Genomic DNA, 20,026 nt, shown 5'->3' on the forward strand with positions numbered 1-20,026 from the left:
CATGAATGATATCATTTGACACTTACAACAAGCCTATAAGTTTGACTAGATCTAGGAGCTAAGGTTCAAAGAGTCTATGTTCATATTGGCTAAAACTTGGCAGAGAAGTGACTAGGGGTCTGATCTTCCAATCCCAAGATGAGTTCTTCACATCAAAACTTCCTCTTAGGTTACTCTGATTCATCCTCTTTCATATTTCCCTCTTGGTGCTACTAATCTAGTGTGAAAATATAAATGAGTAATGTACTGGGAACTTAACACAGACTTGGTTAAGTGCTGATGATTCTGAGCAGAGAGAATAGCATACATCTGTCCTTTTCTCTGGGCTCTTATTTCTACCTGACATAACTTTTCTCACAACTCTACAGTTGAAGATCTATTCAATCTCTATTACCTATGTAAAACTGTTCCCGTCATTGCTACCTGGATGACTCAATGACCAGTGCTAGGGGAGGGATTCAGGTTCCAGCCTCTCTCAGTTCCACTTAGCTACAGGTTCTGATTAATTTGATAGTTACTATATTCCAAATGCTTTTCTGGGCTAGCAGGTAAGAGAAGAATGAGAGATACTTGTGTATTTAATGAGCTCTCAGTCTAGCAAGAGAGACAAATCATGTTATTGCTTTGGCAAATACAAACACTTACTGTCTGAGCATCATGTGGAGTGCATTGTGTTAAGTCCACAATATGGATGAATCCATAAAGTAATAAAATTATGATGCCCACTTGACAAATGAAAAAACAAAACGCTCTAAAGAGGTTAAGTAACATATTTGAGGTCATATCATACAGTAGGTGGTGATGCCAGAATTTGAACCCAGATGCCTACATATTAAGTGATTAGATACCAGGTATCCTAAAGATACATCGGATTCTCTCCACTATTGTTTCTTTGAAGTTAATTAAACTTTGTTTTATTTTTGTTCAAACAGATTTATCGTTCTGACTCTCAGTAGAGAAGTTGCAAAGTGCTCCTTACAGAAAATGGAACATGTCAACAACTGAGCCTCCTTCCCACCGCACCAAAGCTGCTGCTTCTGCTGTGTTCCTCGCCTTAGTTAATGGCAACTCCATTCTTGTAGTTGCTTATACCACAAACTCAGTATCCTCTCTTTCTCTCACATCTTACTTTTAGTATTCATCCAATCCTGTTGTCTGTACATTTAAACTATGTCCAGAATTTGACAAGTTCTCACCATTCACATTAATTACCTGATGTAAGGCATCATCATCTCTCACCAATTTGCCACCCCAGCCCTAAAATCTTAGGTAAAACGAGTCTGGTTGTGAATTGAGACATAATTTCACAATGAAAAATATTCCCAAATGAGAGGTTATCGACACTTTATGATATTTGTTCCATTATATAATACTAAAATCGGCTCTTTCTTACTCCTTTATATCTGACTGATATTTAATCTTGGAGATAATGACTTTATTCATAAATGATACACAGCAATTATTTATCATTATTTTTGTTTCTTCAAGAGAATAGAAACAAATATTATTGCGTCAAAATTTAGTGTTTTAAATCAGATATATCAGCGAATGTCTAAAAACCTGTAAGTTAGGAAAATTGTGATCTGGCTTGGAGCCAAACAAAATGTCAAGTTTCCTCTTAGGAAGCTCTTTGTCAACATTATCTGTAACTGTAAAGAAATACTATATCCATACCATTTAATGACCTCCAAGTAAGTTCTCTTTAGAAAATTAAACTACAAACAGGTACTAATTTTAGCTTAATTCACATTAGCCTTAATTTCCAGAAATCCCCAGTATACCTTTATAAATAACTAGAGGCCCAGTGCACGAAATTCATACATGGGTAGGGTTCCTAGATCTGGCCAGCAGTCAGGGCTGATGGGGGCGTTCTGGCTGCCACCTGGGGCCTTCCTTCATTTTGCACTGCCCCCTGGTGGTCAGTGCACATCATAGTGAGTGATAGAACTCCCGGTCTCCTGGTCAAACTCCCAAGGCGACACCTTGCATATTAGCCATATATATATATATATATATATAGACTAGAGGCCTGGTGCATGAAAATTCATGCACTAGGGGGGTCCCTCAGCCTGGTCTGCACCCTCTCACAATCCAGGACCCCTTCAGTAGGATCCCTAGGCCTGGCCTGAGATCAGGGCCTATCGAGCCTTTCCTTCCCCTGGCTGCAGGCAGCTGTCCCATCCCCCACTGCTGCTACTGCTTGCGATCTGTGCAGTGCTTCCCACCCTCCCCTGCCACCGGTGGCCTCCCTCTGCAGGCAACAGGCTGGAATGCAATGGCTTGGCTGGCCTGAGCCTTCCCTCTTTCTCTGTTGGGGGGCAGGGCCAGCCCTGCAAGGGGCCGTCTGCCTACCTGATTGCCCCTAACCACTTGTCTGCCCACCTGATCACCGCTAACTGCTGGTCTGCCTACCTGATCACCCCTAACCACTCTGCCTGCCTGCCTGATTGCCCCTAACTGCTTTCTTGGGGGTGGGGCCAGCCTTGTGAGGGGCCGAAGTGGTCTGGTCTCTGGTCGTTCTGGTTCTGACACCTCTGGCCTTTTATTATATAGGATACTTTTCACCTTCAGAGTACCTTGCCATTTGTACTTTTGCCCCACAAATTGTGATGGAAGTTAATGCTGTACTCCAAATGGTCCCAGTGTTCTCTCTTGGCAGTGTTATACTTCCTGACATTTCTGTGTGACTGAGCCTTGTGAATAGATTTGACCAGAATTATGAGCAGATAATACGTATGAGCAGATGTGGGATACGTATCCGTTCCAAGCAGATAATATTGCCTCCAGACCCTTCTTTCCTTCTGTATCTGGTAACTAGTAATACTTGAGATGATGTTTACCCTGTCGTTCTGTGCCCCTAAATGATCACAAATTAAGACCCACTTGATCTGTTAGCTTTTTGTATCTTGAATAAGAAACTTTTGTTGCTTAGGTCACTGAGATTTTGGTCTTGTTTGTTATTACAGCATAACCTGGCCTAACCAGACTGGCATATATATATTCTTATATAATTCTTACAATAACCTCTGAGGTAGGAAGTTCAGGTTTAATTGTTCTTTCCACTTTATAGATAAGGTACTGAGGCTCAGAGAGGTAAATATTTTGTGCTGGGTATACAAAATTAATAAGTGAAAAAAACTAGGAATAAAACTAATTGATTTCACATCTACTGCTTTTTTTTAATCGTCACCCAAGTATATTTTTTCCATTGATTTTTTTTTAAGAAAGAGTGGAGGGGAGGGAAGAGGGGGGAGAGAGAGAGAGATTGAGAAAGAGAGACATCAAAGAGATAAAGACACATTGATTGGTTGCCTCTCTCATGCACCTGACCAGGCAGAGATCAAGCCACATATACTGCTTTATATATATATTTTAGCCCAGCCTGTGTGGCTCAGTTGGTTGAGTGCCATCCCATGTACCAAGAAGTTGCTGGTTTGTTCCTGGCCAGGGCTCGATCCTCAGTGGGGGGTGTGCAGGAGGCAGCCGGTCGATGTTTCTCTCTCATCAATGTTTTTATCTCTCTCTCCCTCTCCTTTCTTCTCTCTCTAAAGTCAATAAAAACATATTTTAAATAATAAAATAATATAATATTACTCTAAACACAGAAAGAATCTTCTAATTCTTGACAGAAGCATTTTCAACTTGAAAAATTTCCAAGTTGAATGTTTTGTCATCATTTATGTTTACAAATATCATGATTCAATACAATATTTTATGTTATCCCACATCTGTGATAATTTGCCTTGGTCTTTTAATTGATCAGAGTAGCCATGAAATAAAGAATACAGGACAATTGATGATACACATCACTTTTTAAAGTACATTGAACTGCCGGCGAAGTTTGCATAAACTTTCAAAATAATGTTTATTCATACAAAGTGGAGCCCTGATAGCACTAACCTTGTATTCATAACATATCCTCAGGACAGTCCTGTGTTAGGAAGTTCCATCCTCTTGAATGGGGAGACTATACACCAGTTCATCTCTTTCAGGAAAACATACCTTGAGAGATTTCTCAAAGGAAAACAAAAATGGCTTCCACCGAGGTAAGCTGGTTTAAAAAACGGTATCAACAACCAAAACACTTTGCCTACTCTCTAGAATTTGCTGTATGCACAGAAGTGAAAAAAGTTTTCGGACCTGGATCTCTCAGTAACCCTTGTTTCTGAAAGCCTACACCCTGTAAAACTATTCTGGAGCAATTATTAACCACACAATGAGCCTGCGAGACAGCAGATGCTAGGCTCCCCTTTCCCTCCCTTTTTACCTCCTCAGTCAAACATATTTGTTGAGTACATATTTATCTACTTAAAAAAAGAGGGGGGAAAAAACCCTGTTACCTCCCTTCTAACAGGAAGTAAGCAGGACTTCTCTTCATAGGCTATAAAAATATTGACAGTAGATAATGGGCCTGTGTAAGATACTGGTGGGAAGTGAGTTAATAATCACAGGATCGAACTGCAGGGAGCTTCAGATGCTGCCTACAACCAGGATGGCAATGAATACTGTTTTTGTTAATAACTAGCTGGTGACAGAAAACCCTTTCAACCTTGCTTCACTGGAACTGGAAAATACAATACCAGAGAGATATACAGTAATAAGATATACCTGTCTTATTTATATCCATGAATTAATTTTTCACAAATATAACAAAGAAATGGCACCCTTTCTATGAAGACAAAAAAGGCCAGCTCACTAGATATTTCTAAATTAAAATGTGATTAGCAGTAATTAGAACTATTGAAGGATAGAATCTTCTTTTTAAAATCCTGCAAGAAATTAAAATAACTTAGCCAAACAGTATGACCTAATTCAATGAATTATCTAGAGAATTTTCTCTTTTAAAAATGTTACTATAACCCTGCCAGCATGGCTCAGTGGTTGAGCATTGACCTATGAACCAGTAGGTCACGGTTCAATTTCGGTCCAGGCACATGATCCCAAGTATGGGGCATGCAGGAGGCTGCCGATCAATGATTCTCTCTCGTCATTGATGTTTCTCTCTCTCTCTCTCTCTCTCTCTCTCTCTCTTTCTCTCTCTCTCTCTCTCTCTCTCTCTCTTCCCCTATGAAAGCAATAAAATATTTTAAAATGTTACTATAGTTTAATATTCTTATAAGCCATACATGTTAGAACTTTTCAGAACCTAAGTTTTCATATAGCCTAAGATGATAAAGTTGATTAAAGTACCAAGAGTAGAGTTCTTTTAGGGAGAGCTAGGGCTATTCTATCACATAGGTCATCAATGTCTACATCTCCTTAAAAATTAAACTTTCAAAGAAGTCAACATACTCTGAAAATAAGGTTTATCCTTCTCCTGAAGCATAAATCTTTACTGCCTTTCTGTATAAACCAAACTGGAGAGATATGATGCATCGTTTTATGTAATGATTAACCCCCTATTTGCCAGCTGTCCTGGTGAATACCTCTAGACCTGAGCAGACACTCAGCAACCACAATCATACAGGCACAAATTCCTTTTGCAAGGTTTGCAATCGCGATCCCGCGCCCCCCCCCCTCCAATGTCTTATTTATTCATTTTTTTAACTTTATGGGGTAACATAATTCAAAGGTTCTGTTGTCCATGGAACATACAATGATGAAACAGTCAGTCAGAAATGAAACTAGTTTACTGTTGAAAAATTCAGGAGGACCCAGTGAAAGGATCAATTACCTTGGTAAACTTCAGAACACAGTGCTCAATAGTTCATGTTCTCTATTGTTCTTTGTAAGTGTCCCGCAAAGCAGTTTACAAGGATGATGGACCAAAATGACTCCCATGACTGAAGACAGCATCTTTGGGAGAATGTGTTTTATTGCCTGGGTGAAAATAAGCTGAAAAGGGTACATGACAAAAAGAAGCTGAAGGCACTGAGGATGCTTTCAGAGAGAAATTATCCTGAAAAGTGCATTGCTGGGTGGCGTATTGAAGACAGCAGCACAACCTGTGGGTTGCGGTCCAGGGGAACCCGAAAAGGGAATTCCGGGGAGCCCGGCAAGTCCTGCGGGCTGGAGGAGGGATCCTCCTGCGGACAGGCGTGTGGGCGAGCTCTGATGCTGGCGATAAAGGCAGTATTAAATGGAGGTTACTATAGCAAGGTGCCTGCCCGGGGAAGAATTCTGAGCGCAGGAGAAATAGAGATCTCTGACTCTTGATCAAACAGATGGGCTGACGCTGACCTGCATCAGTGCTCTCCCGTTGATTAACCGAGATTAGGAGGCGAAAGTCGGCAGCGCAGACACCGAAACACTGCTGGGTATTTTTGTCGGGAGAGAGAGGGGAGGGAAGAAAGGGCTGGGGAGGAAAAAACCCTGCAGGTCACGGTGACAGCAGACCCGGTCTCCCCAGCTCTCTGCCGCCACCCGCGCCTCCCGCCGCTGCTCCATCCAGGCCAGGCCTGGGTCAAGGGGCGCTGCCCGCAGCCGCTCCCACAGGAGGCGCTGCAGAGTCCAGTCTCCGCGCGGTGTTCACCTGCACCGGCCCCGGCCCGGCCCCTGGGAGGGACCCGCGCTGCCGGATCGCCTTGCTCCCGAGTGGCTGGCTGTTGAGGTCTTGCCCAGACTGCGGGAGGCAGAGGCCAAGGCGAAGAGGGATAATCCGAGGGATGGAGACCGATGAGGTTAGGTGATGTTGGTAAAGAAGCCAAGACCTCAAATAAAACCACCAGCTCAAAAGAATGAGCATTGGACAGCAAAGATCGAGGGCGTGAGGGAAGGAAAACGCGGCGAAGGGCCCAAAAGATGGCAGGAGAGCGAGGGGGGAATGGTAGGGAAGCGGAAGTGAAAAGGAGAATGAATGAGAAGCAGGTGAGAGCCCAGGAAACAGGGTGCACAGAAGGGAACAAGTTAGAGGGAACAGGTGTGGCCCGGGCGGCAGTGCGTTCTCAGGTCTCCGGGTGCGGCGCCAGGGAGGAAGCCAACTCCCCAAGGCAGGTCTCAGGGATGTATCGTTCCAGACGAATCCTGGAAGGGCATACTGGGGCCCATGAGCTCGGATACTAACGTGAATAAGGCCTTGCTCTGATTCTCAGAAAAGCACTTCCACGAATAGTTACAAGGTCAGCAACTATTGTGAGGAGAGCAACTGGAGCAGAGGAGGCAGCCCTCGCTCCCACTTAGGGAGTTCAGAGGTTAGGGGGAAGTTAAAACTCTGCAAGGCCTTTCTAAGCAGGGGAGGGGGTGCAGTGTTGACTACAATCAACTCAGAGTCTGACTGAAAGAGAAAGTGAGACAAGGAATTGTGTGACAGAGCACACAGAGGCCCAGTCACCTTGATTCTCACTTCTCTCCTCCACGGGCATTATCTGCCTTCCACAGGGTCAGTGGCACAGTCAAATTAGAGATGACTGGCCCTTTAAAAATAAACCAGCAAATCTGGTGAAGTGTGTAGAGCTTTGCATGAAAAAAGATGAATCTTTACCAGACCTTGAAGGATTGGGGGGTGGGGGTGGGGGACACCCAGAAAGTGAGCTCAGAGGTGAAAGCAGATTTTTGAGGAAAACCCTTGGTTAACAAGATAGATTATTTTCTTCTCTATTTCCCAGGAGTGTGAGGCTGGAGAGGGGTCCGCCAAGAGAGAGCTATGCCCGGCACCTGGAAAAGTGCTCCAGACACGCTTCCAAATGGACTCCACTAAAGCACTCCTGCCCTTCGGTAGCCCAGAGAAGCCTTGCCCTGCCTCATTAATTTAGACTTTGACCGAATAGCCATGCTTCCCTCCCTGACCCCTCCAGTCCCTGAATACATGAGAAAATACTGAAACAAAACCGATGCCCTTGGCCTGGGTAGATCACACCTCTCTTTGTTGATAGCAAAATGGACAGGGTAGAGGAAATGTGTGTGTGTGTGTGTGTGTGTGTGTGTGTGGCCTCCTTGCCTACAGTGAACTCTTTAGGGTCATTTTCACAGTGAGTCTAAATAGAAAAGAGTCTATGTCACAGCTTTTGCTTCATTTCTAGAAATAGGAGCCCTATAGATGTTCCAAATTAGTTAGGGGAAGTTTGGCCAGATGGGTGAGGTGGTACCATAGCGCAGGACATATTAGGAAGCAGTGTGGGTTAGGTCTTGCCAAAACGAGCTCTGAACTAAATCCTTAGCAGCTATCCTGGTGTGCAGGTGGGGAGAATGAGCAATGGGGGACATATATGCTGTGGGAAAATATCCAGGCATGACAGCAAGTACAAAGTTTATCCTTGGCCCTAAACTGTGGCCTATGTAATTGCTTGCAATCTTTCCTTTTTTTGATTAAAAATACTTTTTGCTTTTCAAATACCACCTACTTCCCATTTCACTCCTGGGGGGCGGGATGGGGACGGGGAGGGGGGTTGTAGAAAGCATCTAAGTCACAAATGATATAGAAGAGGTTACCTTAAAACAACAAATAGAAGTATTATAAAATGGAGTACTGTTCATGATAAATAAAGAACAGAACTTTTCAAAACAGAGAGCTGTTTTACAGACACTGAACCACTCAGGCAGTGGTACATGTTTGGAGAAAGGTTTATGGTATAAAGCCAATAGTTCAGATGACCAGGTGAATAAAACTGTATGTCATCACTGGGTGAATCCACAGCTACAAACATAGCATGCTAACTTACTTCTCCCTTCAAAAGAAACAATAAACTTTATAGCCCCATTTTCTCACCAACCTTACACACATAGATAGAGCAACAATTTTGAGGCTGTTACTCTTCAGGACACAGTTTTATATAACATTCTTTAGCCTTACCCTCTAACCTACATGTACTATTTAGTACGTGGATAGGTTTTTCTAGAGGAGATCATAAAGAAATTTCTATAGAGAATAAGAGACACCCATGTACAATATCAGATGAATCAAGGAGGAAAGCTGACATTGTAAATGAAAATTATTCTGACCAGTTGATTTGAATCTATCACCTGGAAATGAACCCTTAACTATGGATTATCTCTTTCTGGAGAAAATGTAAAAAGTAAGGGTTCAGGACTCTCTATCACCCAGAAGTTACCAAGGAGTGGTGGGTGTAGGGTGACTGGCTGAAAATATGCACCTGAGGCAGGTGAGTGTTGAGGAAAGAACACTGAGCCTAGACTCAGAGCAGACCCGGGTTGCCCTGGCCGTGGTTTCTGTGGTACCTTTAGCTACATTATCCTTAGCAGGCAACTGAATCACTCTCGTTTTCTTCTGGTATGAACTACTGACGGCAACCTCACTAACAACTTCTAAGGAGCAAATTAAAAGCATCCTCTAAACTCTAAAGGAAGAGATTGGGATTGTGGTTGATCTGAAGATTAGCACTGAGGGGTTCAAACCACTTGGAATCTCTACTATTTTTAAGGGAAACAGTGAAGGCTACAAACAAGGTGCCTTGGAACTATGGATGAAATAATTTAGTGACAAACGTAAGACTTCAAAGCTGGTTGGCCCATTTGTAGCAAGAATGCCATTCTCACCCATGGGATGCGGCTTCTTTTTCCTGTTTCATTCTCAGGTTCCACCAAGTTCTCAATATTAAAAGGGTGGGGGCTCTACTTTATTGTTGTATATCCCTCATGGTGGTCAATCTCAGTGCTACTCTGACATCAGTACCCAGTATCTGCCCATTCATTGATGAAGAAAAGGGAGAGATGTGGGAATATGAATAAGAGGCAGTGGAGCAAGACTTTGGAAGGAATAAAAGAATTACTCACCAAAGGAAGTCATGCTTATTTCATGAGACCATTGCCTTCTAAATCATAAAATTGCTTTTTCTGTATTCTGATTATCACCAGCAGCACAAGGGAACAATGGCTACATCAGTCAGGTTATAGGTGGCTGACTCTTTCATCGAAGTCAGTGCCCCAATAAACTGATGCTGGAGTTATTATGGAGTGACATGACTTAGGCTACCTACCTTAAACTGAGGGCTTCGTGACAACCTGTCTCCTGTTTCTCTTAAGAGTTGGTGGAGCCTGAGAAAATGTTCACTCCTTGCTTTTCACAAGCACTCACTGGTTATGATTTTGACTTCTCTGACTTAGCCAGAGGGTAGAGGTCTTTTACCTCCTGGTCTGATGTTTCTGTGCCTCCAAAGGCAGTTGGAATCACTTCAGAGTTGAGATACCTCAGGCCTGGAGCAGACTGTCCCAGGGCCTAGAGCCTGAAAGCAGCCAAGTCAGGGTTATGGGCTCCAAGAAGCTATGTTGTTTGCTGACTGAGAAAAATGTCTATTATAAAAGGAGGCAACAGAGGATTATGTTTAAAAATATATTTTATTGATTTTTTACAGAGAGGATGAGAGAGAAACATCAATCAGCTGCCTTCTGCATACCCCCTACTGGGGATGTGCCCGCAACCAAGGTACATGCCCTTGACCAGAATCAAACCTGGGACCCGTGAGTCTGCAGGCCGATGCTCTATCCACTGAGCCAAACCGGTTAGGCCCCACAGGTTGAGAACCGATAGCAGGGTCGCCTAAGATCATCAGAAAAAAGCAGATATTTACATTACGATTCATAACAGTAGCAAAATTACAGTTATGAAGTAGCAATGAAAATAATTTTATGGTTGGGGGTCACCACAACATGAGGAACTGTATTAAAGGGTCGCGGCATTAGAAAGGTTGAGAACCACTGGGTCAGGGCAACAGAGGATTATTTAGCCAGTGTTTATTTTCACAGGCAATTTCAAAAAGAGGACTGAACAGGACCTCCTTCAGATCATGGCGTTTCATCGTGTAGTCATTGGCTGCACTTGCACCAGATTCACCTGAGAACCTGTGTGCAGATTCTGGCATTCTTCTTTGACCTACTGAACCAAGAGCTCTTTGATTATAAGAAAATTAAAAGAAAAAAAATACATTTCTGTTAGGTTGTTTCTTGAAGCAGATACAAGTTATTAAGCAGAAAAATGAAAAGAACTGACTTTGCATCTTCCTGGTCAACTAGTGGCTCTACGTTTTTTTCCCCGATTTCTCCTAGTTTTGTGGCCTTTAAGGTTAGGCCACACATGGTACCAATTCCATCCTCAAATGCTACCTCATTCTTGCCTCCAGGTTGAGGATCCCTCCCAACCTTACCTCTTCCTCCACCAGCATCTCAGTCAGCAAGATGCTCCCTCCAAAGAAGCCCAACAGCATCTTTGGAGGCGCCAGCAGGTAGGAAGGATTGCGAAGAACTGTCTCTAGAAGAGACAAACCAGTGGCCAGTGGCCCAAAAGAGCAACCATTTCTGTTGGCTGGAGAAATCCCAGGGCAGCCACCTAGGATCCTAGCTTGCCCCTTCCTCCATCATTCTGACAGGAAGGAGGCCTGGTGGACCAGCTGGCCACCAGAACACGGTTTCTCTTTACCAGATCTCTTAACTCTTTAATTAGAACTGCTAAGAAGCAACACTTACACTGGAGAGCATCTCATTTTTCATCCCTGTGGAGGGAACTTCTAGTTTCCCCGAGGAAAAGCATGGACTTGTAGCCTGGGCCTGGCCTCCCTGCAGCGTAGTCAACAAAAACCCATTTTACTTGCTTGTTTATTTCGGGTCGGAGAAAGCAGGACTGAAATAAGAAGAGGAACACTGGGATGCAAAGAAGCCCAACAACATCTTTCCATCAGAATGCCTCATTCTGCTTTCCTTTGCTTAAGGAGCTGAAGGGGGGTTGGGGGGTGGGGATCATATACCTGTGCCCCAGCTCTGGATCGTGGGAGACAGAGCCGGTGCACTGTCCAATGAACGTTTAAACGCTCAGACCTGCAACAGCATCCACCGATCTAGAGAACACAGAACATTTTAGGGTAAGGGAAGGACTGAAGAACGGAATCCTTGACTAGAAAAGGTGAACGGATCTTCCACTACAAGCCCTCCGCCGGCCGGGCAGTCGCGCGGGTGGCGGGCAGCGCGTTTCCAGGCCCCCTGGCGCGGGAGGACGCGCACGCTTCCCCGTCTCGGCCTCGGTTCACGCTTCAGGTGCCGCAGCCCCCAGCCTAACTCTTCCCGGACAACCCCGCAGCCCCCCCGCCCCTGGGCATTGCTTGGCTTTAACTTTGCGCAGCTTCTGTGCTGGCCGGGCCCGTTGCCGGGAGGTGCAGTGGGCAGTGGCGGCTCCCGCTGCGAAGCTGGGGGAGGAGTGGGGCCCGGGCCCGGCGCGGGAGGCGGCCGGAGTTGCTCGCTTCTGTGAGTTCTGCCCGTGGTGGGGGGGGAGGAAGGGGGAGGGCGAGGAGGGCTGTCGACGGGGAGGAGGCCGTCGTGGAGGAGGCCGGGGAGGGGCGGCGGCGGTGTTAAATGTGGCTGCGCACTCCCCGGGGAGCGGCCTGAAAGGAGAGCGCGCTCACCAGCTGACAGCGCGTGCTCCGCTCCAGACGCTCCGCACCGCGGCCAGGAGCCTCGCCAGCCCCTCTATTGTCAGCCGCTCTCTAATTAAGAAACACTCACGTTACGGCGAACCACCCCCACGCTTCTTGGTTCCTGTCCTTTTCTTTATCTCCCCCCGACTTCTCTCCTCCTCTGGGTCCCGGAATTTAACCCGTTCTCCGCTCCTTAGCCTTGGCTTGTTCGGGGCCTAGCAGAAGGGCAGGGACCTCAGGAGTTGGCGTCTGGGACGCTGGTCAGTTTAGGAGGAGGGTGGCTGGCCAGAGCAGTCAAAAACAGGGAGGGAAACTTACAGGGTGGTTATAGGTCCAGCCCCCACCCTCACCCACCGATTCCACTCCTAGAGGTCATCCTTAAACGCTCACCAGCACGTGCGTGCCTGTCTTTGCAGATTGCAAGGGACGCGTCTAGGTTGCCAGAGACCAGTGGGTCTGCACTTTCGTTTCCAATTCTAACTTGGAACAACCGAGACGAAGTTGATCATGTTTCTTGAACTTCCAGATGAACAAAGGAGAGAAATAATTACAAGATATCCTTTGATAAAAGATCGCTTACTTGGTTCAGGTTTAGATCTCGAAAAATCAATAGACGGGCCTAATAAAGACATTGGTCCTGCATTGGTTAAGATGAAGAAAATTAATGCTCCCCCCCCCCCCGCCCCCGCTTTTACTGGTCAAGACCTGCCAGTTAGCAATGTTCCCAACAGAACATGCTTAAAATGGTCAGTTACCAGAAATATTCTTCCTCAGCTTTCTGTGAAATCAAGTAAGTTTCCTAAAGTGTGGTGAGCCAAAACCCTCCACAAATAAAAGTGGTGGTGGTGGGGGGGCGGGGGGTAGAAGGCAAAGACAGAATATAAAGCAACGCTGCTTAAACTATATAAAACGCTAGAAAGCCCCAGCAGTGTCGCAGAAGACTAACCCGATTTATCTATCTTCATTACTTTAAGAAACGCTGCCTCTTTGTTTGTTTGGGTGATATTAAGCATGCTTAACTTGCACACATAGTTGATTCCTTTGCTAGTATCTTGGATACTTGGATCTGACTTTGGAAGGTAGAAGCTAATTGCTAATAATGGAGAGAAAGGAACCAGCCAGCATGGCAGGAGTGGTCTGGCATATGGGGAATGAGTGCTCAGAAATACTCAATATTCAAGTTTCCAAAATATTAATGAGATTATAGCAACCTGCAGCTATATGTTACAGCTTGTTAATGGAGTGTAAGAGAGCAAGCTGCCAAACGTTTGTTATGCAAACTCCACGGCAGAACCTTAAAATGGAAATGTGATTGTACATCTCTCTCAAAGAAATGCCAGCAAAGGAAGAAAGAAATAGAATGAAGGAAAGAAAAGAGGTTAAAGTCCTCATTTGAACTTTGAACACTTCATTTGCCACAAAGGGATTTGGCTTTTTGTGCCTGTCTGTGATGGGTTAGAAGAATTCATCCACACTTTCAATCAGTGTGATACAGAATTTCCAATCTGATAATCATTTTTTTTTCTCATGAGAGGAAATGTCAAGTGACTTCCTTAAGTGAGGTTGGCATTATCTTCAATTTCTATATAATGCCACTAACACTTACAAGTTAAATATCTGGCTGTTATCGTGGAACCAGAAGAAAAAAACACACAACCCTCTAAACATTTGCATAGATGTAGCTCCTAGCCACAGAATTTCTTAGAGAAAAATTTGTGGGTTTATTGACCTCATGGATGGGAGTAGTAGCATCCAGTTCTGGATATGGACACGATGTCTGTGTAATTTGGCTGCCGTCAGTCAGGGGCAGGGCATTTATAAAAGATTGCAAAGGCACTTCTGATGTCATTTCTGTTTTATAATTTCTATATGCACATGAAAAGAAAAGTAATAATTTTGGAAGAGTCTTTTTCCTCTGGTTAACACAAAAATAAAGATATTTGAAAAAGAAGTAGTTTTCTTTGAGGAAAAAAATCACAACTTTATTTTTCTTAGTCCTGTCCTTCACCTACTCAGATTCATAGCAGGTAAAAGCATTCTGCGCTCTCTCTCTCTCTCTCTCTCTCTCTCTCTCTCTCTCCTCTCTCCCTCCCTCCTTTGCTCCCTCCCTCCCTCCCTCCTTCCACATGTATGCAGACCCACCAAGCCAAATAACTATAAAAATATGTTTGCGTTCATCCTGCACGGTTGCTCTGTGTCCATGCCTGTTGAGTCTGCTTATTGAGAGTGAAATGGAAATGTGTTAGAAGCAATCGCTTGATTTATTCAGCAGCCAGAAGATTCCTGATGGTTATCGTGAGCACAGCAAACTCAGTGGGTGCAAAAGGTTATCTAAGGGACAGGTGCATTGTTTCTGCCCCTGGAAAGCGCCCGGAGCCGCTGCTCACCTCTCTCCCAGAGAGCTGGAGCAGGCTTTCTTGGGCTTCCCTGCATCATAAGCATCAGCCGAAAGCCCCTGGATACCCAGGTGGTCAGTGAGCCGCTTATTCCGCAGTTCTCTGCCCTGGACCAGAACTCCCTCTCCTCGCACATTACTTTCTCCACACCCAGTTTATGAAGCTCTCCTCATTTCAAGACGCTGCGGAGAGAAGGGGATGCAGGAGCGATTAAAATAACCATCTCTCGCTTTCTGTCCTGCTTCCTTGCTCTTGAAATTTGTTATCCACCCCCAATGAAGAAACAAAATATAAAAGATTCGTTTTAAAACCAATCTCCCTAATTCGGTGATGTTTATCCGGTGGAACATCGCACATCTTCAGTTTAATAAATCGTTCTACGTTCAGATTTGCCAAATACGTTTTCAAAATTTCGCTTTCTACTTTCTCCACACACACACACACACACACACACACACACACACACACACACACTGTATTAGCTTTTTCAAAGTGAATGATCCTGACACCCAGAATAGGCTATTACTTAGTGAGAACCCCGAGGTGAGAGAGTGCACCTTTTAGTTTCTGCAACTGACTAAAAATGTAGTTAAATGTTTTCTACGTGGTTACTAATTCAGAAGGACAAATAAATGCAAACATCATCATCGACATTGGAAGAAGCAGAATTGCTTGTAAGGAAAAAAAATGAGTGGAGGTCAACAATTTCCTAGGATAAATGCAGGTTCTGATTTTTGAATCAATGAACCTCAACCCCTTTCCTCAGGTTCTTTTTCATTGTTCTCTTTTTCTCTTTGCCTTCAAACCTCCTCCTCCCCAGAGAGAGGAAAGGAGGAAGAAAGAGAGGAGAAAGGGAGAGAGAGAAGGGGAGGGAGAGAAAGAATGGGCGTGTGCTGTGAATTTGACCTTAACAAGAAAAGCTCTCAGCTTGGCTAGTTTTTATGAAGTGGCAATAGGAAACCCTAGTCAAGTTCACTACTCCTGGTGAAATTCTAGGAGGCCTGCACACAACCTTGCTGAGGTTGTTGAGGCTAGGAGTGAGGACGACTGGAAAGATTCTGACTACCCAGGAGCAACACCGTTACAAAGTCGGGAGTTTTATCTCCCAATTTAATTATTGACCAGCGCTTTCCGCCCCTAGGGTCTCTGGTCTTACTTGAAGATATAAGGTTAATAACAGAATTGTTCTTCAAAACTCTTAGATTGCATAAATTGGCACTTACTAGAAGAGAGTTCAGTTCTTCAAGGTTATTTTTAAACTGTTTTCAATGCTTACATTAGAATGGAATAAGTGACAAATACAAGTTATTTCCAAGTTTATTTTTATCATTTGCAAAAGGAAATACATAAAACAATGGCAATGGCTTTGCTAACTTAAAATAAAATGGTCTCGAGTAGAAAACGTAAAAAATGAATCAAGATAAGTAGAAATGGTAGCAAACACTCAATAATAAATAAGTTCTAACATTAACAAAGCAAAAATAAAATTGACCAAATGCTTTTGACACTACTGGATCTGTTTTTTAAAATTTAATTTTTTAAACAAAAAAAATTGCAAAAAGCTCAAGGATTATAAGTGGCCGTGTTTAAAAAACAAAACTGGTCTGCAATTGGCAGTTGAGTTTGTCCCGGAGCCGCAGCAGCAGCGGCTGATAAAGTGCGTGCGCCAAGTTTCCTAAAAGACGCCAACTTTCTCGCGATCGGACATACATACTGGGTATGTTTGTACAATCTATAAACTTCAAAGTTCCCCGTTTTCCAACAACTCCACAGTCAAAAGTCACTCACTTCGGAAGTTTTAACTTTGAGTTTCATAACGCGTTTTGGGAAACCATTTAGGAATACTAACTCTCCCACACGTGAGTGCGCGCAACACACAGGGATGGATGCCCAGGGCGTAAAATAAATTAAACACAAACCAGCGATAGAGAAGATGCGATGTTTCAGCAGCGTGTTGGCAGCAGGGAACTAGGTATATGTCATTAATTATAGCCTATCTATCTACAGGGGAAGCAGAAGGTGGGAGGGAAGAACACAACTTTAACAAAGTTTTCCTCAAGCAACGTGGGACGGTAGGAAGTTTGGAATAGCGGAGGCTTTTGCAAACCACCAAATGTAGCTGCCATCTGAAGCCAAGTCGTTGCTAAACAACGACCGTCGCCGCGCAAACATGAAAAGGGTGCGGGGGGGTCTTTAACCGCGGGGCTTTCCGCGCACGGGGAAGGGGCGATTTTGTTTCCGTCTGTTTTCAGGGTTCCTGTCACCTTCCTAACTTGCCTCATCCGAGTCACTGTAATGGGAATGGGGAGAAAACTCCCCGTCGCTTCTGTGAGACCGGGGCGAAGTTTTGCTACTTTCCTCCTGCACCGGCTGCAGGATGCCCCCGGGCAGCGACGGCGACAGGTTCTTTTGCGCCATCATCGCCGTCAGGGCGCTGTCCTCGAACGTCGAGAAGTGCAAAGCGTCCAGCTGCACGGAGTATCCTCCCGCGGAGGCCGGGGCGGAAAAGCGAGTCCGGCAACTCCCGGGCGGGGTGGGCCGCGGGCCGGCTCCGGAGGCCGGCGGTGCCCCCGCTGCGGTCGCGGTGCCCGCGCCGCCTTCATAGGGGGCGGCGGCGGCGCGGAGGTGGTGGTGGTCGCTCTTGCAGGAGGCTGGCGGCGGCGGCGGCTGCTCCCCGGCGCTGGGCGTTTGCAGCAGCTCGGACAAGGCATTGATGTAGATCTGGGCCATCTGCAGGGTCTCGTACTTGGACAGCTTCTTGTCGTTGTTGAAGGACGGGATAACGTTGCGCAGCTGGTCGAAGGCGTGGTTCAGCCCGTGCATCCTGCGTCGCTCCCTGGCGTTGGCCGCCAGCCGCCTCTGCTTCTGGACCCCGTTCACCTGTTTGCTGGAAGGGGCGCGCTGGCGGCTGCAGCCCAGCTCATCTACCATCACCCCGCCTTTCAGCTTGCACAGCTGTTCCCGCACTTTCACCGGGCCGGGGCTCTTGCCGCTGCCGCCGCCGCCGCCGCTTCTCCTCACCAGCTCCCCCCGGCCGTCCATCTCCTCCCGGGGCGCCGCCGCCTCGGAGGCACCCAGCTCGGGGGAATGCAGCAAGTACTGGGCGGCGCGTGCCGTGCAGATGCCCTGCAAGGTGGGAGCCAGCCAGGCGCGTGGGTCTGTGCTGTCCAGGAGGGACAGCTCGGCCGGGTACGCGGGATGCTCTCTCGTCTGCAGGGTCGCAGGCGGCTGTGGCGGCTGCGGGAGGTGGTGCGGCGGGGGATGGCGGTGGTGGGCCCCTAACTCCTTCACGTCGGCCCACTCTTCTACGTGCAGCAGGCGGGACATTGCACTGCAGAGGTTCGGAGGCTCAGAGTCGAAGGAGGCACTGGCAAACCGGCTCCACAAAAAAAAAACAACACACACACACAACCCTTCCCGGGTCTCTACTGCAATGTCTTATTTTTTTTCCCTCCTCGACCCTCCCCCACCCACTCTGAGATCACACACCAGGTCGCGTGCAACGAAGCTTCTCCGGTTGCTGAAGGCGCTGCGCCCCTTTAAAAAGCGGCACGCGCCAGAGTGGCTCCCCCCGCTCCTCTCCCAGCCCCCTCCTCGCGCCGGTCGCGTGTCTGCTCAGCCAATGGAGGGCGCGGGCCGGCGCGTGCGAGCAGCCAATCAAAGAGTTCTCACCCCGGCGGAAAGTTCCTGCGTCCCGAGCGCTCGGGCGCCAGTTCTGGGTCGGCCCCCCCCCCCCCTTCCCCCGCCCCCCGTCTTCAGGTTCGTTGAATTCATATGTTAATTGCGGGCGGTAATCCGACTCCGGTGTCGTGTCACCGGGCCAGCGGCCCGGGTGCGGGAGCCGACGCGGAGCGGACTCCCGGTGGCCGCCCCAGCCGACTCCGGTGGGACGAGCCGACGGCTCCGGGCGAGGCTGGACGTGCCGGGCGCGGGGAGGGCTGTCGCGGCGCGGAGAAGCGCTCCTGCCCTTGGCTGCCTCCCAGCTCGGATCGCTGCTCCCACTGCTTGTGCCCAAGCATTTAAAATCTCCCATGTAGACGTATACATGTATGACACGCGCATACATACACTACATGTATGTGTATGCAAATATTTCCTAGGTATGCAGAGGTGTAATTGCTAAGCGATGAAGACCATTTAAAAATCAATGTTAGAATTAAAAAATGAAACCGTCCCAGAATACGTTTCTCAAGTTTCATCTCTGTCTAGATTGGCTTTGTGTACCGGTAATCTTTTTCTTAATGAAAGTAAAACTGTGGCTCAGCTATGGAAGGTTCCGAATTCCAGATGCCTCCATGCTCTCCGTCCTTTTCCCAGCACCCTGCGGCCAACTAGTATGTTTTCTGCAGAAAACTCTCTTCTGAGTAGTTTTGAGGCCGGTATATTTTACAGCGACCATTCCCACAGGGGGACTCCTTACTAGTAAAGGCGGAGCCAGGGCGGTGTCCCCAAAGGAGAAGGAAAGGCGCCTGCGCTCCCGGCGACTCGGAACACTTCCAAGGTACAGAGTCCGCAGTTACCTACCCTCTGCTTCAGGAGCCCCAGGTTTAACGCGGCGCGTGGCTTCTCTGGCAACACGCAGGAACCACAGCCTCCCCCTCCCCATCCCCCTACGTGTCCTGGGGATGTACTCTCCCCAGGATTCCCCTTCTCCCCCTGCCCCCTCCCCTCCCCCTCCGACCCTCTCCCCCTCCCTCCTCCTCCTCCCACCCCTCCCCCGCCCCCCTGCCGCAGAAGCCCAAGCCCGAAGCCCGGGAGGTTCTGCGCCAAGTTGGGACCTTTCTCCCACCTCGGTCCCAGGAGCCCAGTCTCCCGTATTCTCAGCAAAAAGCCGATCAGAAACACCCCAGCCCTGGGCACGCCCCGGCTTGCGCCCAACACCGCTCCACCTTGGGGCGCAAGCGGTCTCGACCCTGGGGCCCAGGAGTGGGACCCAACCGGCTGCTCCTAGTTCAGCTCTCTGCTTTAGCGGTGGCTGTGGTCCAGATAGGAGTCTCTCCCGCCAGAGAAGATGATGAGGAGAAAAGCCAGCAGAGAGAGAAGAGGTGTCTGGAACAAGACACCACTGTGCCCAGAATCCACTGAAAGTTGTTCTTGCTAGTATTCGCAGGGACTTGATCTAACCTGCCATTTAGAACTCCTTGGACAAAAGAATCTCTGGGACTGGATTGGAGAAAAATAAAAAATTATATATATATATATATTATAAAATTATATATATATATATATATATATTCTATACCAGTGATTTTCAGTGTACCACAGAAATTTTTAAATCGTGCAATACCTGACTATTTAGTCAGGGTCACTAACCTCTTTTACCTTACATTGTCA

At 46.7% G+C, this 20,026-nt stretch overlaps 1 protein-coding gene across 1 annotated transcript; it reads right to left on the minus strand.

The window, feature by feature from the left end:
- Positions 1 to 16,960: 16,960 nt before the first annotated feature.
- ATOH1 (atonal bHLH transcription factor 1) lies at positions 16,961 to 18,019 on the minus strand. The gene has a single exon (XM_008143548.3). It carries the CDS (start codon positions 18,017 to 18,019, stop codon positions 16,961 to 16,963), a length of 1,059 nt encoding a protein of 352 aa, XP_008141770.2.
- Positions 18,020 to 20,026: the final 2,007 nt, after the last annotated feature.

This window comes from Eptesicus fuscus, chromosome 2, assembly GCF_027574615.1.
Source record: "Eptesicus fuscus isolate TK198812 chromosome 2, DD_ASM_mEF_20220401, whole genome shotgun sequence".
Lineage (NCBI taxonomy): Eukaryota > Metazoa > Chordata > Mammalia > Chiroptera > Vespertilionidae > Eptesicus > Eptesicus fuscus.

Coding starts and splice junctions, on each gene's coding strand:
- ATOH1 (XM_008143548.3), bottom strand. CDS start 18,019: ATGTCCCGCCTGCTGCACGTAGAAGAGTGGGCCGACGTGAAGGAGTTA.